Genomic DNA, 23630 nt, shown 5'->3' on the forward strand with positions numbered 1-23630 from the left:
ACGATACCCTCCACGCTATATATGTAGTTCAAGTTTTTGGGTTAACTATGGTGTATTTACACCGATACTATATAATAAAAGGGTAATATAAGCCAGAATCCATACTGGCGATCGTTGATCAGACAGAAGGTTTCTAGGTAGTTTAAGAGTAGGCGGTTAATTGGTTTCTCCATTACTTTAGAAAGAGTAGAAGTAATTGCAGGGACGATAATTGGATGGCAGGGATTTGTCACCCTTTTTAGGAACAGGCTGGATATGAGCAAATTTCCAAGCAGAAGGAAAAATACCTTTGGAATAAGAAAGTGAAAAAAGGCGGCAAAGAACAAGTTCAGGAGCACAGATTTTGAGAACATGGGGAGAAATACCATCAGGACCTGGAGCTTTCTTAGCATCAAGATTTGTCAAAATCCTTCTGACATCCTTTTGACGAAGACCACAGGAGGGATTGAATGGAGCGAGTTGGGAATGGTGGGAGGTGTTTTGCCAAGATCATTAATACACAAGTTGGAACAAAAATGGGATACTAGCAGGTCAGCTTTATCCTTGGCTGAAGTGACAAAAGTTATTAAGTTTAGCATTAGCATTACCATTAGTAGAAGCATACAATGCAAGAAAGCAAGCTTATGCAGCATCAGACAAGAAAAAAAAAAACCCTCCCATTTCACCACTCCATTTGTTCCAAATGCCTGTCCAGCTCAGCCTTAAATTTATTTAAGCAATCAACTTCCACAGCAAAAGATGGAAATCTGTTCCACCAATTAACCACCCGCTGGCTAAAGGCAAATTTCTGCACATCTCTGTTACAACTGCCTTTCCTCAATTTGAATCTATGTCCCCTCAGGTTCTTAATCTGAGCAAGAGGAAGAATCCCATCAGCATTCAGCTTGCTCAACCCATTCAAGGCCTTATACACCTCAATCAGATCAGTTCACGGGTGCCTACTCTCCAGGCACTGCAGTTTGCAGAACTTAAGCTATAAGTTTACTCATAATAGTGCCGAGTCCAAACAAGGCCTGCAGTAGCACCAAAACAAGTATAGCTTTTAACATTACATTATATACACTATTTACAGTATAAACAGTTAGTTGTTGCCGAGGTCCAACTCAGGTAAACACAGTGGCAACCAACACAGCATCTTATGTTTAATGTCTTCTCCCAAACTGAAGGAGTCTTTACGAGTCCTCAGCACAGATCCATGTACTTACACAAATCATAGCTGTAGTTTAATTGTAATTAGTACATGCTTGCTTCAGTCTCCAAAGCGGATCAGATGTGTCCAATAGGTAATATCCAACCCAGAAAAAGCAGAAAGTTCGTTTGTCTCCAGTTTTGTCCAAAACAGCAATGTTAATAGTATACAGAGCTGTTGAACGCATTTCGCCTGAAGTTTACGTCCCAGAAGTCACTGGGAATAGAGTCCTATTTACACCAGATCTAGAAATTGCACCCGTTGTTTTATACTTGGGTTCTAGGTTAGGTGATGTGTCACAATATGGCAACTATGCCCCAAAGCCGATTTCCATCTATTACTTTAGATTTTAAAGATCTATTAAGTGAATTGCCTAGCAGTTTGAGCTCTCAGCTCAATTCTCCTCTTGTGAAAGCCAAGGTGGAGGAAATCTGTAATGCCTTGAAATTAGTTTTATTTTCCACAATCATGTTTACATTAGCCTCCATGAGATCTGGAACTGGTTAACAGTAACCGCAGGCAGAGGTGGAAATGATTCTTGCACATGGGCAGGGAATGGGCAGCCGACTGGGCTAGCTAGGTGGGTAAAGTGTCTGCCTGGTAACCCAAAGGTTGCGGGTTCGAATCCCACCTCGGGCTTGGATCAGAGTAAAATGCAAAAACTTTGGGAGGTGCATTATGGCCACAGAAGCCGATGCGCTAACAACTAACAAAAAAAAAAAAAAAAAAAAGGGAATGAGCAGCAACCCAGAAAGCCAGTTGCTGGAGATACATGGGCTGTGTTAGAGTAACTAGGAGTAAGAACAGTTGCATGTATACTTGCAAGTACACCAATGCTAGGAATATAGTAAACAAATTTGAATTTGAAGTGCTGGTTAAGACATCCAAGGTGGATATTGTTGGGATATCAGAAACTTAGTGCCACTCAGATATAAGGGATGCAGAATTGGAATTTGGGGAGTACAATGTGTACAGAAAGGATAGACAGGATAGGAAGGGAGTAGGGGTTATGCTATTAGTTAAGAATCATAAAATCTAAGGAAGTGTATCCAGTTGATATAGATGGACAGTGCAATGTTGAGTCAGTTTGGTATGACATAAGTACTGGGAAAGCAAAAATCAGGGTAGGACTTTGTTATAGGCTCTGATGAGTTCAATGAACAATTATACAAAGAAATAGAGTGGGCCAGTAAATCAGTGTGTCTTATTATGGGGGATTTTAACTTCCCAGATATAGACTAGAACTTTTGGGTTGGTCACTTGCACACACTAGCAAGGCTTTTGTGGATTTATTGGATGATTGTTTTCTACAGCAGCATGTTAGAGAGGCAACATGAGGGAGTATAACACTCTTGATCTAATTATCAACAGTGATTATTCATGCATTAAGAATTTACAGATAAAGGAACCACATCAGTACACTGTGATCACTGATACTAGGTATCAGTGATCACAGTGTACTGATGTGGGATTTACTTAAAGATGTAACTACCACCAGGTGTAAAGGAAAGGGTTTTTGCTTTCATAAAGGCAACTATAGTGGTCTCAGAGATTTTTTAGGTTCTGTACAGTGGGACCAACTGATGATGCTACCAACCGAAATTCTGAATAGGAAGCATTCAAGGAAGTAATCTTAGAAGCTACAAGGCTTCCAACTAAGAAATACTGCTCTAGGTTCAGGCCCAAATGGATGTCAGATGAACTAATGAGACTCGTGGCAGAACTAATGAGACTGAGAAGAAAAATACATGGGATGCACATAAATTGTCAGGTGACACAGAAGCCCATGGTAAATTCAATCTACTTTGTAATCAAGCCACAAAGGAGGTTAGGCAAGCAAAGGCAGATTATGAAAAATCTTTGGAAAAGGATGCAAAGAAAAACAGCAAAGACTTCTTTACTTATATAAACTCTAAAAGGAAAGGGATGAATCAGATTGGTCCACTTGATATCAATGGTTTGACTGTAGATGATCATTCTCAGATAGCTGCCGACCTAAATGAGTAATTTGCATCTACATTCACACATGAGGATTTATTCAAGGAGGAGAGGGCCAGATATTTATCAAAATTCGAACAGGGAGTTAATTGATTTTGTAATAACTGAGAGCAAAGTGGAGGAGAAATTGCTGAAGTTAAACATAAGAAAAGCACCTAGGGTGGATGGGATCTATCCAGTTATATTAAAGGAGGCAGCAAAGGAAGTAAGCAAACCCTTAGCCATAATTATGAGAGCATCCTTGGACTCGGGAAGTCCTGCACGGACTGGAGATGTACAAATGTATCTCCAATTCAAAGATTGGGATCAATGGGTGACAAGTAATTACAGACCTGTTAGTTTGACTTCGCTCCCAGGGAAAATAATGGAGTCACTGGTTAAAGAAGCATTCCAGGATCATTTAGACAAGACTACAGCAATAATTCAGACACAGCATGGGTTTGTCAAGGGGAAGTCATGTCGACCAATTTGATTGGATACTATGATGTGGTCACAATGGAACTGGATGCAAAAAATAATTTTGATATCATATACTTCGATTTCAGGAAATTTTTTGATACTGTTGCACATGGAAGACTACTGCACAAATTGGAGCAGTATGGCATTACGGGCAAGTTGCTACAATGGATAAAAGGATGGTTGAGTGGGAGAAGACAGAGAGTGGTGGTTCAATGGGTACTGCTGTATGTGGACTAATGTTATTAGTTGTGTCCCTCAGGGTTCGGTGTTTAGCCCATTCTTGTTTTGTATATTTATCGATGATATTGATGAAGGTATATCAAGCTTAATGTCAACGTTTGCAGATGATACAAAGGTTGGCTGGGTTGTTATTAACAGTAATGACAGTATGCTGCTGCAACAGGATCTGGAAAGTTGGGTAGATGGGCTGAGAAGTGGCAACTGAATTTTAACATTGACAAATACAAAGTACTGCATACCAGTAGCAGTAACCTCAGAGAAATTTAACAACAATGTGGTGTTACACTCAGGTTAGTGGAGAGTGAAAGAGACCTTGGGGTAATTGTGCAGCCAGATATGAAGTTTTCTCAGCAGTGCAGACAGGCTGCCAGAGTAGGTCATGAGGTTGATATACAGGAATTTTGCGAGCAGGGATAAGGAGGTGATTATCCCCTTGTACAAGGCAATGGTCAGGTCACACCTTGAGTACTGCATACAGGTCTGGAAGCCTCATTTTAGGAAGGATGTAGAGTTGTTAGAACGAGTACAGAGAAGGGCAACAAGACTGGTGAATGGAACAAAGGGGTGCTCTTATGAAGAAAGGCTTAAGTTCTGCAAATTGCAGCTTCTGGAGACTAGGCACCTATGAGAAGATCTGATTGAGGTGTACAAGGCCTTGAATGGATTGAGCAGGCTTAATGCTGTTGGGATTCTTCCTCTTGTTCAGATTATAAACCTGAGGGGGCATAGATTCAAACTGAGGAAAGACAGTTGTAAAATAGATGTGCAGAAGTTTGCCTTTAGCCAGTGGGTAGTTGATTGCTGGAACAAACTTCCATCTGTTGGTGTGGAAGTTGCTAGCTTAAATAAATTCAAGGCAGAACTAGACAAACATTTGGAATGAATGGATCAGTGAAATGGGAAGGGTTGTTTTTTTTTTTTTTTTTTTTACTGATGCTGTATAAGCTTGCTTTCTTGCATCATGTGCTTTTATTAATGCTAATGCTAATAAATGAAATGCTTTTAAGAAATACTTATCAACAAAATGAACTGATGATAAAAGTAAATATAACAGGAAAAAAGAGCAGTGAAGGTAGGTTTCTGATTCAGCTTATACAGTTTTGCAGTGTTGTGTCATTCTTTAATGTGCCCACAAAGATTATTTAAGTTTGGTCATGCTTATGTCTAGTGGAGTAGTGCTGTGGGTTGAAAATTTTTGTAAGTGAAACTGCTTCTGAATAAAAGGAGCACACAGGCTTTCTGTTTGATCACTTGCCCATCCATATTTTCATGTGGGTTGGTAAGTGAACAAAGTCAAAGCCAAATAAGAATTTTTATTACAAATCCTTTGTAATAAAACTTGTTTGCCATTATCATAGTCCACTGTTTACTTGACTAATAGTCTAGATGTGAAAGGATAAAGTTTATAGTGGCCATTTTTTACAGCATTTAGTAGTTCTTAGAGTTAAAAAAAAAAATCTGTTGAATGGGAAGGTGCAGAGAAGAGCTATGAGGGATCAAACGAAATAAAAGGATTAAACATTCAGTTATCTAGCAGTAGTTTCTAAGTCACAGAGTCATTTAATCTGTAGCTCTGGCTAAAATAAACCCAGAATAAAAAGAATTAAATAGGATTAGAAAGATTTTCCTTCAGATACATGTTGAGTGACAGATAAACTACTGAAGGGCAGAAAAATCAACAGCCACTGTACACACAGTAATAGAACACAGCCAAAAAAAAAAAAATGTTTACAAGGGATGAATTAAGTGGAAAATTATTCTAAGATATTTGTAAACGGGGATGGGAGATAATTGAGTAAATACCATAAGTATGTGTATAGTTTACCAGCAGAAAACAATAATAAATTTCTTAATTAATGTGAAGGTTGCTTGAGTACTTAAGGTACAAGCAAGTTAGATTAATGAAATAGGGAATATAAATCAGAATATAGGAATATTCATGTTTAAATTATTATATTTATTAATGAAATGAATGCCTTATGGATGATTACTGTACTGAATGATAAAATATGTTGTTTTAGAATGGTATTGAAATTCAACCATAGTGAAACCGAAATTGTGAGTTGTGTAGGCTAGAAAACCAAAGTAAACAAGAAGTTTTTGGTTGTGACTTCCACCATAAGATTTCTTGGTTGTTGCAAAAAGAAGAAATTGGGGGGGGGGGGTAAATGTATGGTGTGTGTGTGAGGTTATAGGTAAAATTGCAGCTTAATGTTTAGAGTTAAAACCGAAGTGAGCTACAGTTTATGTCTTGCATATCTTGTAAATAGATTTTAATGATAGGGTTAATAAAATTGCTTTTATTTTAAATGTATTGCATTGGTTTCTTGTATACTAGTCAAATAAAACACCAAACACAGAGAAAACCACCTCTTACAACCTGAAAAAAAAAAAAAAAAAAAAAAAAAGATTTAAAAAATAGAAAGCAATTAGATATTTTGGTGATTGTCAATTCTCAATAACAAGCAAGCTGTTAACCAAAAAATTGTTTAGCATCTGAGTTGAAATTGAGAGGAGGATGTGTGTATATAACTAATAATAAGAAACCATAATTGATAGCCCAGAAAAATTAAAATCCCTACTCACATTTCGTAAAAAAGAAAACATACCTACCCCATAGTTGCTTTGTATCTTATTCTGATTACAGGAACTCCCCGACTTAACATAAGAGTTGTGTTCCGCGGAATGAACATAAGTTGGAATTTCCCCCATGCTTGTGCAGCACTTGCAATTGTGCTCGCTGAATTGATTGAATCAAAAAAGAAATGTTCAACAAACATGTAAATAGAATTATTTATTTATTATATTTATTCAATTTTTTGTCTTATGCGCAGGAAAAATTACACAAGTGTGCAATTTAAAAAATTTAAAAATTATAAAATTACAAAAAAGAGGTGACAGGCACAATGTCAGTAGGTTTTACCTCTCGAGCATCATTGCCAGAATCGATGTCTTCAGCTGATAAGTACGCCGTTGCAGAGGTTGAGGGCTGTGGAGATTTAGAAGGAGTCGGTCGCTCAACCTTATGAAAGAACGTATTAATGGATGACTGGACAGTGGCTTTTTTCTTTTCATCATAGATTTCTTTGTAGCAAGCAAGCATATCATTCACCCCTCTGTTAACTTTTAAGAATCGTTCGCTGTCGGGATCCATCTTCTCAAACATTGCCATTGCCGATGCAATTTCACGAAATGCCATTGCCATCTCTCTCTCTGGTGATGAAGCGTCTTGGCTCCTCATTTGGTTCATCGTGAGCTCTGTCAGCATTTTCTTCTTTCACTTTCCCTGCCTGCAAGTCAATAAGTTCTTTGTTAAATAATTCCTTCTCTTCTTCCTCTATTAACTCCTCCACGTCTTTGGCATCAATCTCCAACTGAAGTAGCTCTGCAATGTTTACAATCTGATCTGTAACCTTTTCATATAATTCGTCTTTTACAAATCTTTCGAAGCCTTTTACGTGCTGTGGGCATATTTTCTTCCATGTACCATTTAAACAACTTTTAGTAATTTCTGTCCTGGCCTTATTAATGTTTAAGATGGCGTGGTAAATATCGTAAGATTTCCAAAAGTCTCAACGTAAAATTTTTCTCGTTGTCTACTGCAGACAATGCCTGAGCAAATGTTGTGCGTAAATACTATGCTTTTAAATTCGAAATAACACCCTGATCCATAGGTTGGATGAATGAAGTTGTGTTTGGTGGTAGAAATATGACTCACGATTGAATTGAAAGGAGCATTATCTAATAGAAGCAAAATCTTTAAAGGAACATCGTTGTCTTTACAATATTTTTCAACCTTGGGAATGAAGTAGCATTTAAACAAATCCTCAAAGAGAGATATTGTTATCCATGCTCTCTGGTTCGATCGGAAATGCACAGGTCAAGCGGCTTTATTGATACCTTTAAATGCACGAGGATTTCCAGAATGGTACACAAGCAGTGGTTTTAATGTGTAATCTCTCGATGCAATAGCTCCAAGAAAGTGCGTGGCCCTATCTTTTGGCGCCTTGAAACCTGGCATTGTATTTTCCTCTTTGGCAATGTATGTTTGATCCAGCATTTTTTTTCCAATACAGAGCAGTCTCGTCACGGTTAAAAATTTGCTGCGTTGAATAGCTGCCTTCATCAATAATTTTTTTCAGCACATCACAAAATTTCTCTGCAGCTGCAGAATCAGTACTTGTGACTTCACCACATACTTTAACGTCCTGGCACTTTGTTGTCCCGGGGTGGTTTCCTTATGGAAATAAACAGATAATAATAATAATAATAGTGGAAACCAGTGCAATGCTTGAGCCTATTAAATCACCCGTTTCTTGCCACGAACTTGGGTTGGGGTTCGCCATACTTATCCTTAATATCTTTATAAATACTTGTTGCTTTTGCTTGACTGGTCATTAGACATCAGGACACTCACTTTTGAATCTGATTTTTCATCCATATTATTAACATCTTCGATATAGCTCCTGAATGCTGTTTTGTGATCACTGTTGATCTTAAGTGCGTTGATCCTTTGACACGATGTTCTTTTATACGCATGCTCTCCTTTAAAATAGTATTCACTGTTCAAGCAGCAAGACCTAATTTCCTTGCTTTTGACGATAAACTTTGTTCTGCTTCGTACTTCTTAATCATTTTCATCTTCATTTCTAAATCAATTTTGTTTCGTTTCCTGGCACTGCCGTCACTTGCACTTTTCGTTGGTTGCTTTCCCTTCATCATTGTATTACATAAGTAATACGTGAATGAAGAGAAGTTTCTGAAAATTTGTTTTTTATACGATTGAAGATTTCAGTGAAGGGGAACATATTTCACCATAATAGTGTAAAAACCCACATAATTGCAGTTATCAGGATTATCACAAATGCAATAAGATCGAGTTTACTACCCGTTTATAATTGGGTAGTAAACTCATATTTTTTCCACTAATAGAAAACCCCAATAAACTAGAAAGTGCAAATTGTTTTTATTGTTTTATGGTTGTGACCTCCAGAAACGTGTTTTAGAAAAATATCATAAAGGCATTTAAAATTGATTCTTATAACGGAAACATATGATAACGATGAAAGGTTAATGCAATTTCCATTATAAACATGACCTTTTAGAGAGATAAATAGCTTAGTAATATAGTGAAATTTCAACTTCCAAGGACTTGGAATGAATTACAAAAAAAAAAAATGCAACGTGTTATTGGGTTCACATTATGATATTTTCATGGTACTTCCATTTATTTCTACGGGATGCAAAATACGTTTCCATGATTTTTTTAAGTTTGCACCAGCTGGCAAAAACTTATGTAAAGTCGAATTTCTGTAAGTCGAGTATTACGTAAGTCGGGGAGTTCCTGTAGTATGTGTATCTAGTAATTTCAGTTTTGATTTTTTTTCCCCTAAGGAGTATTTTAATAATTTTTTCACTAATTAAAAGTTTTGGTTACACTAAATAATCTGAGTTATTTTATATTATTTATTCAATTTTTAAAAAGTAAATGGTATTTATAACAGTAAATATTTGTTTATTATTATACATGTTTGTTTTTAACTGAGTAAATATGTTTAGTTGCATGGTAGGTCCAGGGAGCAGCGTTATACCAAGTTAGCAGATTGGAATTACATTAATGAATGTGCAAGTGTTGCTCATCCAATTCCTCTCTTTGGTATGTTTTATTTTCATCTTAAATTTTATATTAATGTTTTTAAGAATCATAAGTATTAAAGAGAAAAAGTTCTTTCATTATTGAAGGAAATCTTTATTGCCAAACAAATTTTAACCTCTCTGTATTTCCATAGAAAAGCAAGTAATAAAGCTTCTTTAGAGTTTTAAATAAAAAATATGAACATTATGAACATATGAACATTAAAAATATGAACTTGCACTTATTTTCATTGCATAACTGTCAACTCTGCAGATTTATGAAAGAGAATCCACATTTTTGACTCTTATAACCCCCCTTCCCTGTCATAACAGTTTTTCTCCATCTTTTTTTTGCAAAAAAATAGTATAGTTTGTTGAATCTGGATTTTTTTTTTTTTTTTTTTTTTTAAATTCTGCAAATTTCTGCTTATTTTTGTTAATGAATTGGACATCAGGTGTACTAACTTATGTTGCTTGGAGTGTGTGAAAGTTGGAATGCAGGATATTCTCTGTTACATTTGGTGTGCCTGCAATGTTCATCATATATTTTGTGTGTGTGTGTGTGGCTAATTATCAGTATTCTTCGGTAATTCTCAGTACTGCCTGAGAATTACCGAAGAATACTGATAATTATTAACGAAACATTTTCACACGAAATACAAAGTTCAAAAAACAAACAAATATTTATTCGTTCTTTTCTGAGATTTCTGTTGTGTCTGTTGCACTGCTTGTGGATGGAACACTTGCAGCTTCTACTCTATCTGCTGCACTGCTTGACACTTCTATTGCTTTCTTTACTTTTGTATATCATCTTGTTTACGACTTTGTAATTTCTTTGTGGAAAAATTATTATGCACCATGTGCACATGCATGATGTCCTGAAGACTGAAGCTATGGTTCTGTTCCATAAATTTAATAACTGCTTCAATGGACTTTTCTGCAGTAGCCCAAGATATCTTTTCTTCTTCAACTTTGTCGTTTTCTTCACCAGATTCTTCTAAATAATTCTCTTCTATCTTATCAGGAGTTATAATGGTTTGAATAATTTCTTGATCAGTGAAAGTCGCTGCAACTTCAACATCATCTTCAATGCGTATCAATTCTTCTATGTCGTCAGCATTAGGTTTGCGTAGAGGGTTATTTTCCGTACTTAATTTAACAGTTTCCATCAGTTCTTTCACTTCAGATGCCTTCGGCTTTATGTGAAATCCTTCAAAATCTTCGTTTCGATCAGATTGTAGATCTGCAAACATCACATTTGGCCATAACTTTCGCCACGCTCTTAAAAGAGTTACAGGCTTGATTGCATTCCATGCAGTCGCGAGTGAAGATGTTGCATCTTTGATTGTCTTTCTTCGGCAATATCTAACTGTCTAATACCATGACGAGTCTTGAAATTCCTGAGCCATCCATCACTAAATGTGCTCTCTGATTCAATGTTCATTTGCTCCTGAAAAGACCTTGCTTTGGTAATAAGCATTGGCCCAGAAATTGCCATACCTTCCAATCGTTTTAGCGAAAACCATTCGTACAACACTTTATCGAGATGATTCCCTAATTTTGGCTGATGTAAACTTTTTCTCTCAGCAATTTTATTGTAAGGCTCAGACGAGGCTGTGAATTCTAGAATTTTATTCTTTGCCTTTTTTATATCTTAAATTGTAGACTGCCGATGTTGTATGTTTCCATTAAAACAGTATTGCTCACACCACTTTCTAGTTTCTTAATTATTTCGTCTGTCACTCAGTTTCAACGTGTTCTTCTTTCTCTTCACACCATGAAGTTTATCTATCTATTTTAGGAGCCATTATTATGGGCTTGTAAATACGTTTGCTAAATACATTTCAAAATGGCGACTGCGAGCTCACTTGTTGTCGCTGGGCATCTGTGGCACTCACGCATATGCACGTGCACACAAAAGTCCACTAAATTTTAAAGGTTTGTGAGTTTTTAAAACATCCGGATTCTCGGGTGGTCTGGATTTCTGGAATCCGGATTTTTGGACTTTTGCTATATATCAAATCTGGAAGAGGTAACATATTTGCTTTCTGCACTGTAAGTGCAGAAAGAAAAATTGATATGATTTTTCAATTTCAATTAGTAGGAAACATGATGTAATTAGACATTTGCAAATAAATAAGCATAAGGACAATGTGCATGTAGAGAGAAATACAAAAATCATATAGCAATTTATAGTGAACATAATACAGGTGCAATGCCTGAAAATTGGCAACCTAAGGACCTGGAGAGTGCTGGTTTTTTATACAATAAATCTAACCAAGCAGGAACCATCAAAATCCAAATACAGATAAATGAGAATGCACTTACAGCCAAGCCTGCAACGTTTTGCTAATTTCTTTGCATGATTAACTTTTTTTTATCAATTTTATCAGTTATATTATTTTATTCTTTTAATCCTTTGGTTCATCAGTAAAAAATTTGTAAAAAAAAAAAAAAAGAAAGAAACTCAGGCACAGTAAAGGTACTGATTACATTACCAAAGCAATTGTTCACAAAATCACTTCAGTAATTGTTCCATTTAAAAAAAAAAAGAAAATAATGAGGTGAAAAAATAAACAGAAATCCTATTACTGCACTGTTTATTTTCACCAACAGCCCAAGAGTACCCTGCATACAGGAATAAAAAGTACAGTAAATGCATTTTAATTTTTTTTTTTTTTTTTTTTTGTGAATCACACAAACACTTCCCCTTTTACTTTGGTGGCCAAAGTAAAGGGGGAAGTGTTTGTAACCATTGGAACACATTTTACAGTTGCTCTAGAATCAAAGTGAATTAATAGTCATTCCACACAACAAAATACATTGTGATGCATTTTATTGAGAATATGGAATCTGGGTCATAATCTCTAAGCAATACAAGGTGTCAAACAACTTATCCAAAAAGTTTGGGATGTGAATAAAGCTAGTTTTCTGGACAGCACATATACTGTGCTGTTGTTGGAAAGGGCAATCAAGAAAAAAGTTCTCCACAGCGCAGATACATTTAATACAGTACAAATTTGCCTGTTTGATTTTCCAAAATATTAAACAGCTGTGCAGTAAGTAATTAAAAAGGCAAAATTAACAAATATATAGCAGTGATAAACACCTGGAAAAGTTAGCCATAATTGTTCAGTTAGTTATGTACGGGTGACCCCCGCTTAACACTGATAATTCGTTAAGCGGGGGTCACCCACTTAACGGAAAAATAGAGCACTAAGTGAATCAGCACTAAGCGAGTGCAGAATTCCTGTGATGTAACATGTATTTGTGAGTCGCGGTCTATACCACCGCAACTCACAAATAATAAATGGTAGTGAAAAGGCGGCAAATGTCAGTCAAAATATTTAATATTAATTAAAAATCTGTACATATAAAATATTCTCCATTACATATGTATATAATTATGCAGTAAGTAACTGCATTACATATCAAAATTAAACTTAAAATTCCAATTAAAATCATGAATTTATTAATCCTATGGCCCTGGGCTCCTTCATATCTTTGGCTGATTTTGGGTTGTACTTTGGATCTCTTCCTAGTAAACTAAAAGGGGTTTTACTTTAAAATCCACCCCGCAGCATTACCACTCAACAATAAAGTCAACTGATCCTTTGCCGCTTTGAAACCTGGCATGTTTTTTTCTTTTTTTGATATGAAACTTCTTTTAGGCATTCATTTCCAAAAAAAGTCTTGTTTCATCTATGTTAAAAACTTGTTGAGAAATATAACACCTCTCTTCAATAATTTTAAGTTCTTTTTTGAAAGTTTCAGCCCCTTCTTGATCTGCACTTATGGCTTCTCCCTGAATTTTAAATCTTACCGAACCACCCCTTACTAGCTCTAAATGGTTCCACTTTTTTTTTTTCTTTTAAGGTGAGCTTTCTTCGGATCATTATATAGGCTAATTGCTTTTTATTTAATTAATAATATTTAACTTAATGGAATTGTGCATTGGATATTATCTTCAATAAAATTAATTAGAAGTCTCTCCACTTCAATTATAATAGCTGGCCTAGCTCTAACCAATCTAGTTGCTTGCAGTGGCTGTCTTTCCTGCTGCTAAAATTAAATTCTTTATTTTTTATAATTGTTCTTACAGTTGAATGTGCTAGTCCTAAATGATTGCACACATCTACTTGTCATTGAACGGAATCGATTCGCTTCAAAATGTATAATTTAACTTTCAAATTCAGTCTTTTTCTTACCTTAGTAGTCTTCATACTGTGTCTAGACATTGTTGCTTTTAATTCTTATCGGCCATTATTAATCTTCAAAAATGTAATTGCATTGCATTAATTATTATACAATATTCGAATAAACTGTCCATTACCTAACACTGTACTGAGTGATGACTAGACTTCAGCTAAATGCATATAATGCAAATATTACAAGCAATATATTGATCATTTTTTAAAATTTTGATCTCAGAACTACGTAACAGGCCACCGTACTGCAATTAAATTAGCGTGGAAGAAAATTTCACTGAGCATGGAAAAATTTTGCAAGTCGGCGTGGGAAATGTTTTAATGCTGTTTTGCTGTTCATTTTCAAGCTATCGACTACATCAGATGAAACATTTTCATTAAACATGCCAAAAATTTAATCTGTACGCTGAAGTGTTATAGTGAGTTGTGACGGTGTTAGAGTGAGATATGGGTTATAATATAAGAACAGTGTTATAGCGAATCAGCTTAGAACCGCATTATAATGAGGGCCTGTTGTATATATATATTGTAAAAACTCTGTTCTGCAGGTTTTTCATTTCCAGTGCAGCACACGATGCCAAATTCTCTGTAAATTTAGAAAGCAATAAAGATTAATCAAAAATTTAAAGTGTATTAAAAACTGATATCAATAGATTTATTTTCAAAGAAAAGAAATGCATGAGATGGCAATACTTCTAACTCATGTTACCAATAGAATTGAAAGTCTAGAAATACAACCAAAAACACCACCCTTTCCTGTCAATAAATTATTAAAGGCCACCTTCTTTGTCAATCACAGTTATTAACCCCAGAAAACTGTGTTCCTTAAAATTTATGATCTAGCAGTAAGGTAAAAGGTAAAGTGCAGCCATTATCAACCCACTGCAGGATGGAAGCCTCCTCAACAATTTATGCTGAGGGTAATGGACCATAATCTGCCATGCTGGTCCAGTGCGAGTTGGCAGATCGACCGTATTCAGCAGTTAGGGGCTTGAACCCCGGTCTACTCAAAGAACGTGTGCTACTGCACTCCCGCTCCTGACCACTCGGCTATGGAGCAGTGGTCTCCATCAAATTAAACAAACATATTGGCATGCCATAAAACTGAGAATGCATCTATTTTCTTGTATTTCGTTGTCTCTTATACAATGGCATGATCATATTTTGTTGATAACTGTTCTTTTCTCTCCAGTTAGCAGTGTGTGTTGTCAATTTTACATATCAGTAGTATTACCATATGTTGAAATTTTAACGTATTATATTTAAATCTTATAACTTATTTTTACATAAAAAGATTATTTTTTTCAATAATGTCATCAGAAAAAAAAATTCGAGAAGTGTCATTGTTTCCTCCTGACAATATATACAAAACTGTAGATCTTTTTCTTTTTTTTTTGTAACATAGTGTGCATCATCCATCAAGACTTTGAAGGGAAAAAAAAAAAAAAAAAAGGTAAACTGCAGCCATTATCAATCCACTGCAGGATGGAAACCTCCTCAACAATTATGTTGAGGGAAATGGACCATAATCTGCCATGCTGGTCCAGTGTGGGTTGGCAAATCAACTATATTTAGCAGTCAGGGGCTTGAGCCCCAGTCTACTCAAAGAGCATGTGCTACTGCACTTCTGCTCCTAACCACTTGGCTACTGAGACCTTGATCCTAGCATAAGCACATCACAAATATTACTTCTCTGCAAAAAAAAAAAAAAATTCTTTTTTGCTCTTAGTTGTACTTTTCTTCTAAATAGCTACCAACTGTAAAAATCTCAAATTTTTCCTGCCATAGAATATTATTCCCACATTTGTAGCGGTACCCCAAAACTTCTCTCAAGCTTCCTGCCTCTATTCAAGAGGGCAGTCAGGTTAATTAATGACATCTTACAAAGTCTCTCCACTCTTTGTCTCATTATATGTGCTGGGATGCTGCCATCACGGTAGATTACTGCTGATTTCTTAAGAGGGAAAGCAAAATGAACTACAGTAAAATCCCTGTTACATGAATACCATTTTAATAAAATTTTCAATATTAATAAAAATATTTGTAGCTTCTGGCCACTTCCATTACTATTAGTGCTTTGTCAGTATCATTTGAGTGAAATAGGTTTGAAGAAAAATTCAGTACAGCAAATTATTTTCAAATTATGCCTAAATTGTATTGTTTTTCAATGAAAGAAGTTTTTTTGAAAAATTATAAATGCAATTTAGCAGTCCATAAGGTTATGGGAGCATTTGCTTGAAGAAAAATATGGAAATTTAAAAAAATGCAGCAAAAGAATTCAATATCAATATGTTTTCCACATTTCTGAAATTGTGCTATCTTGTGAGAGCTCAAAAGTGTTCTGAGTGTTTCACAAACAAAACAACAACAAAAAAAAAGAAAGTGTGATTACAAATTTTAATAACTGTAGTTAGCACTCTCTTTCTCTCCCTATTTTGTAGGGTAAATTTTTTAAAAAAAATATGGTGAAATCAAAGAAAACCTACAGAAACGATAATAAAACAGGCCTTGCTTTTTCAACAAAGCACAGCAGAATTTATTTGCACAAATAATGGTTCTTTTGAAATGATTTGTGCACCCCACAAAATTTATTATAATGGGATTTTACTGTATAAGAAAATCGCTCTGTAAGAATTCATGTAGTGCATTGAATAATACTCATTTTTAAGATAGCATCTGTATCGTATTTGATATTTGAATTTTAGTAACAACATTTATTCAATTACTAAAATTTCAATGGAGATGTGATAGAGACATAATTTTGATATTTTTGGAAACAGTGGATGTTTCCTATAAAATCTACCACTTTGCTCTGGAGGTACGAAAAAAAATAATTTTTTTCTGCTGGTCAGTGTTATTTAAACTGAAGTTTATCTGTGTTATTTTCTGATTGCATGTTTTTTTTTATTTGAATTTTAAAGGTAGTGGAGATATTTTATCTTTTGAAGAAGCCAATTTTCATAGAGAACACACCAATGTGTCAGGATTCATGATAGCAAGGTAAAACAATTTTCATTTTGCTTTAAGGTAACTTCATATGGTACTTGTAGCACTGATGGTCTATACATTGCAGTGCAGTTATATGTGGGAAAAAATGTCATTTATGCTATTATGAAATAAACAATCATGCAAGAAAATTATAGTTTTTTTATAGCAATACTAGAGTTAAAAAACAGTTGGGAATTACTCGTATTTTAAGGTGCGATTTTATAGTAATAATTTTGGTAGTAAATTAATAAGAGGAGTTTACCTCAATATAGTACGTGGAACACTTCCGTATGATACCCTCCAGAAATTAAAACGGAAAAAACGAAAAAATCGACAACTTACCGGTACATTAAAGTAAAATATAAATAATTAAAGTAAAATATAAATAATTAAATAATCAATTTAACACAATTCAAAATCAATTCAAAACAATTAAAATTCAAATTAGCGCAATTAAAAGAATCTAACGAAAATATTCAAAACGATTTTCCTTCCTGAAGCTGACAATGCTTTTCGACCGACTGTCGTGACACGACAGTGTTAAATTGATTATTTAATTATTTATATTTTACTTTAATTATTTATATTTTACTTTAATGTACCGGTAAGTTGTCGATTTTTTCGTTTTTTCCGTTTTAATTTCTGGAGGGTATCATACGGAAGTGTTCCACGTACTATATTGAGGTAAACTCCTCTTATTAATTTACTAATATTATTATCAACGTAGAACATATTGAGTATTACAGCTCTGATTCATACTATCTAAGTAATAATTTTGATAGTTGAAGTAATTTTCAAACTTTATTGTTTTGTTTAACACACGTGTACCTACTATATTGGCACAGTATACACCTACTACTTTATTTTACATTAGCCTATAATTAAAATACTAATGCCAAACAGTGTGCTGAGTTTCACTAGGCCCTGGAAACGAGTACCTTGATCTAGAGTTTCATAGATTCCACTGAGGTTTGACCTATTGTGCCTATTGCAGAACATTGTTACTGTGGATGGATGGTGATTTATAGTGAAGAAAACCATTTTGACTTTTTGCCCATAAATGTGTGATTTGGGCTGAAATCTGAGGAGTTGGTCAGCTAAGGAAGGAGGGTACAGTCTTCTGAATGTTCCATATCTGTTCATTTCTGGCATACTGCATTATCCTCTAGAAAATGTCATGATTGATACAGGTGCACCTCATCTACAATTGCATTCAAAAAAGTCATTGCTATCATAATATTTATAGCTCTATGGAGATCCTCAACAAAACAATTTCCAGACCATAACATTTCTGTCATCTTGTGTTTTCATTGTGCACAGAGTCAATGGAATTCAGTTGTCCATACGCTTTACTTTCAGCAAGGTACAAAAAGAGAGCTTGATTTATAAGGCAGGCATAAATCTTTTGCTAGTTGTTGATGGCCCATTCATAATTCTCCTCACATCATATGAATTGCTGTATCTTCTGATTCTGGATCATGTGGTGGGTGTTGCCATGAGCATTTTCTCTTGTGACCCAGAACTGTTTGTGATTGCTCCATGTTTTTTCTTTGATACTCTAGTCCTTTCCTATTTTTAACTGTTAGCGAAAATGCAGAAACTTATGGTTATTGCACTAGTGCAATAACCATTAGTTTCAATAGTGCAATAACCAATACATGCAGAATATGGTTTCCATACAAGAAGAAATACATTCATTGGGCATTCATATAAGCAAATACAGTGTCATTGCAAAAATCCAGCAAAACCAGTTTTAGGCTATTTTTTAGAATTTCAATTTCAATTTTGCAAATAGCAGTTTCTCTATAAAAATAATCAATTTCAATCTGAGGGAAGATTTTTGGTAGCTTTGGCAAAAGTTTAACACAGCAAAAAATTCTAGTGTTCTAGTGCCATTGAGATTTTGGACAAGGTATGAATATCTTCCTTTAGTTAATCATTTGAACTCCTTAAATTTTTACTTAATTTAATTAGGTTAATTTAATAACTCAATTTTTAAATTAATTTTAACTTAATTTTTTTCTGTTGATGTTAATGCCTTGAATCATGCATTATGTGCAATGTGAAAGTTTTTATTTTTGTAAGAAAAATGAATCTAAATATATGAGCATAATTAAGTGGAGCACATAATCCTATGCTCAACTTAATTTACAATTTTATAGGCAGGTATAAGCTTATAATAACTGGAGCTCAGCAAGTAATGAAGAAATGTTTTAATTTAAATTTGGAAATATCACATGATTGCATACCTCTCTTGCAATTTTTAGGATAATTTCATAAAATAGCAGGTTATAATCTGATATTTTATAGCATTTACTCAATGATTAAATTCATTGAAATTAAATGAAAAACTTTTGTGCCTACAGGCAAGTAAGGCTCCTGGGGTTGATGGCATATACCTTATAATTTTAAGGGAGGCAGCAAGTGAGTGCATTGAACCATTAAGGCAAATTATGAGAGTATCACTGGACTCAGTAGAGATTCTGTGATTGGAAAAGTGCCAGTGTATTGCCAATACATAAAGGCAAAGTTCTAAGAGTGTAATGGGAAATTATCAACTGGTCAGTCTGACTTCAGTAGTAGGGAAAATCATGGAGGCAATGATCAAGGGTGCAATTCAGGATCATTTAGATAGAAATGGAATTCTGAAGGATACATGGCATGGCTTTTATAAAGGGAAATTCATTTTTAACAAATCTGGTTAGCTATTTTGACAGGGTCACTCATGAGCTAGATTTAGGGAATAATTTTAACATTGTTTATTTAGATTTCAGTAAAGCATTTGACTCAGTCCTACATGAGCGGTTACTTTATAAGATGGAACAGGTTGGTATCACAGGGGAAATCCTTAGATGGATAGCAGGATGGCTTCAGGATAGGAGGTAGAGGGTTGAGATAAATGGTTATTCTTCAGATTGGCTTTTAATGTAAGAAGTGGAGTTCCCCAAGGATCAGTATTGGGACCACTGTTTTTGATTTTTCTTAAATGATATCGATGAAGAGATAGAGGGCATGATGTCTAAATTTGCAGATGATGTAAAGATCGGTAGAATAGTTAATGATCACTGCCAAGCAGAGCTTCTTCAGAGTGACCTAGATAGACTTCAGGGATGGTCAGAAAAGTGGCAGCTATGCTTTAATTCAGCAAAATGCAAAAGGTCTTACACTTGGGGAACAGCAACCCCAAAATAACTTATACACTTGGTGGAGTTGAACTAAAGTTAGTAGTGGAAGAAAGGGACTTGGGAGTTATGATACAGTCAGACATGAAGTTCTCCAAACATTGTAGACAGGTTGCAAGAAAGGCCTACGGTGTCCTACTGATAATTTATCGAACTTTTTCTAGTAGAGATAAGGAAGTCATAATTCCATTATATAAGGCTGTTGTTAGACCACACTTGGAATACTGTGTTCAAGTGTGGCGACAGCACTTAAAAAAAGACACCAGGCTTCCTAAAATGTTCCAAAGATAGGTAACATGCCTGGTGAGATCGGCGGAAAGATTTCGAATATGTGGGTTGGAAACTAGGCACCTTAGAGGAGACTTGATTGAGGTGTTTAAGGCTCTGAGAGGCAAAAGTAAAATAAATGAGGACAAAATTTTCACAGTTATAAATGATTCTAGAACTGGGGGCCATAAATTAAAATTACGGGGGGGGGAGATGTTTAGATTGGATTACAGGAAATTTTATTTTAGTCAGCGAGTTATAAATTATTGGAATAAGTTAATTTCCCCAAACTATCAGCTGGATAGTTACCTACGGGAGGAGGGAAATGCATAGATTGTCTATTTCCTTTTCTTTTATTACTATTCATACTGTCTACACAGTAGTTTGACATCACTTCCTGTTTTTCTGCTGATAGTGATTTTCTTTAATTTCTGATTACTGACCTATGAACGAATTGTTATATGAAGGAGAGGAGAGAAGGCAAAAAAAAAGTTATGTTAAGCATGTAATGCCATAGATGGAAGTGTGTGATTTCATCAGTTTTTAATTGTGCTGATATAATTTTAAGGACTAGTTTATCAACTAAGTAGTATGGCATTTTTGCATTGCAAGAAATTGTCAGCATGGCTTAGCACTTATTTAGTCAGAGTTGTTACCTTTTAGAATACTACATTACAGATTGATTATACCCACCTTTATCTTTGAAATATGTACAGTTATTTCAAAAATATTTTCATACATTAAACATTTTCATATTCAGTTTATGAAAATATTAGTAGTGAATAAGATTTGCAATTCTGAAGGACATGAAGACACTATTGCAGTATGAATAATATTGCAGTTTATTTATAATCCAGAGCCATCACACTGACAGTTGTTTCAGTAGTAATTAGCTTTAAAGTAATTTAGTTTTTAAAGTGATCAGGATGTGCTCTTTTTTTTTTTTTTTTTGTTCTTTTTTTGAAATGAAAAAATGTAATATGTGCAGCTCTTGCCATGTTTGCTGGTATAGAAAAAAAATGTGCACACAAGTTCACCTAATCAGAATGAAGTCTATAATCCAGTCCATTAATCATGAAAGGAGTGATGCTTAATGTAGAATGTCTAGTATTATGTGAAAGTAACTTATTTGTTACACTTTGAATCACATTGATTATTTGAAAAAATATACCTATTGTACAAAATAAATTATTTCTAAAAACTTCATGCATTTATTCAATATAATGAACAAATGTTTTCATTTATAAATATTTTATCTAATATTTAATGAACTATATAATAATGTCAGTTGATATTATTAAAATCTGCACATTGATCACATAACTTATGAAAAATTGGCAGTTTTGAGCTACATAAGATACAGTGTGACCTAAATAAACTTATTGCTCTGCTATAAAAAAAAAGTGGCATTTGTTAAATTAAGCAAAAAGCATTAGCATTTTCATTAGATCCTAGCATGGAGCTTTAGCTCATAATTTTTACTTTCTTTTAATTAAATTATTTAAACACATAAATTTCAGTAGTTAAATTCTGTTTCCTTTAGTAAGTTGAAATCATCATTAGAGTGAAAATGCAAATACTACTGTACTAACAAATTAAGTAGATTCCAGTAACAAAATATATGTTTCCTTAAAATAATAATGGGAAGAATCTAAATCATTTGTTATCCCTTGCACTGTTCTGTGCTTAGAAAGTTAGCAGGACTTTTAGTAATGACAAGATTTGTCATATGATGTTTGCTGTTACTTTTTTTTTTTTAATTTTAAATTTTTATTTTCATTTTCAGGGGTGCCCTTATAAAGCCATGGATTTTTACTGAAATAAAAGAACAAAGACATTGGGATATTTCATCATCTGAACGTTTTGACATTGTGAAACGTTATGTAAATTATGGTTTGGAGCACTGGGGCTCAGATACAGAAGTAAACATTTTTTTAATATGCTCCTATGTTTGTTTTTACTTTATTGGCATTGTATAGTATGTTTCTTTCTTTTTTAATTTTTAATTTGTTTATAGCTCATCATTTTAAAATTAGAAATTTTTTTTTTTAACTATGACATATGTTATTGAGTTCTTATTGTCTTTTGTTCATCCAGTATATGAGGTGTGGCAGTAAAGTTCCTGGACTAGTGCTGTTGTAGTCATGTTCAATGAGAATGACTTGAAAATAGACCGAAGTAGTATGTTCTAGTTTAAATTTCCTCCAACAGATGGTGGTATAGAGAATGTCCAATAGGCTGACAGGGTGCAAGTAACAACCAGTTTTGTTAGTTGTTAATGTTCCATGTCATGATTTTGCAATGGAGCAACAAATGACTATCAGATTTTGCTTTTAACTGGAAAAATCTGCAACAGAAATATATTAAATGCTAAAATCTGTTTATGAGGATGAAATGTTAAGTCATACCAGTGTGTTTGAATGGCATGAGTGGTTCAAAGACGGACCTGAGGATGTTCACAATGACCCAAGAAGTGGGCATCTGCAATGACCTCTTGAAATGAGGATAGCATTGCAAAAGTTCAGGAAATTGTAGGAGGAGATCGGCATTTGGCTCTCACAATGATGGCTAATGATTGGGATATACGTAAGGAGATGATTTGTTAAATTCTGCATGAAGATTAGAGAAAAGGAGTGTCATCAAGTGAAGACTTCATTCAGATGTGCTAAGACAGTCCTAATTTCCTTGACCATATTGTCACTGGAGATGAGTGTTGGGTGTTTCAGTATGACTCAGAGACGAAATTTCTGCGCATGCAGTGGACTTCAAAATCATCACCAAGACTCAAAGTTCTGTTTACAGAAGTCCAAGGTCAAGACAATGCTGGTCATGTTTTTCAACAAACAGAGTGTGATTCAAAAGGAATTTGTACCTGAAGGGAAGAGAGACAAAGCTGCATTCTATGTACAGATGCTTCAAAGATTGATGACGCTCATCTCCCAGGTAAGACCACAATTTTGAGAGAGAGTCAGCTGGTTCTTGTTGCACAACAATGCCCCTACCCATTCCACACTTCCTGTGAAAACATTTCTGACAAAATATGGCATTGTACAGATCAACCATCCACCCTACTCTCCCGATCTAGCACCAATGGACTTTTCCTTTCCCAAGGTAAAAACTGTATTCAAAGAAAAGAGATTTCAAGATATTGAAGACATCTTGAAACTTCTTTCCTTTGAGGACAGTTTTTCTTTGAGGATTCTTGAAATAACTGCCGAACTTAACATCATTTCTTTGGATGCCTTTGCTGACTCTTTTTAGAAACTTTTAGAATGGTGTAATAAGTGCATTCAATCAGGTGGATTACTTTGAATAAAAATAAAACTGTTTTTGAGCTACTACACTTTGTGTCCTTTTTACTGCACCAGTCCAGGAACTTTATTTCCACACCTCATAGATAATTTACATTAAGGAATTGATTTATGCAATATTAATGCATGTCATTTAAAAAATTAAATTTTAAAG

General features: G+C 34.6%; 1 protein-coding gene across 1 annotated transcript in view; it reads left to right on the forward strand.

The window, feature by feature from the left end:
* The window catches only part of Dus3 (Dihydrouridine synthase 3), a 99638-nt gene that overhangs the window by 43037 nt on the left and 32971 nt on the right, over nucleotides 1–23630 (forward strand). Inside the window, exons 7-9 of the mRNA XM_090378281.1 lie at nucleotides 9446–9542; nucleotides 16650–16728; nucleotides 21952–22087. Coding sequence (XP_090234407.1) covers nucleotides 9446–9542; nucleotides 16650–16728; nucleotides 21952–22087 — 312 coding nt within the window. The remainder of the gene's footprint in view (nucleotides 1–9445; nucleotides 9543–16649; nucleotides 16729–21951; nucleotides 22088–23630) is intronic.

Source organism: Mastigoproctus giganteus, chromosome 1 (genome assembly GCF_048544385.1).
Source record: "Mastigoproctus giganteus isolate SK-2022 chromosome 1, ASM4854438v1, whole genome shotgun sequence".
NCBI classification, from domain to species: Eukaryota; Metazoa; Arthropoda; class Arachnida; order Uropygi; family Thelyphonidae; genus Mastigoproctus; species Mastigoproctus giganteus.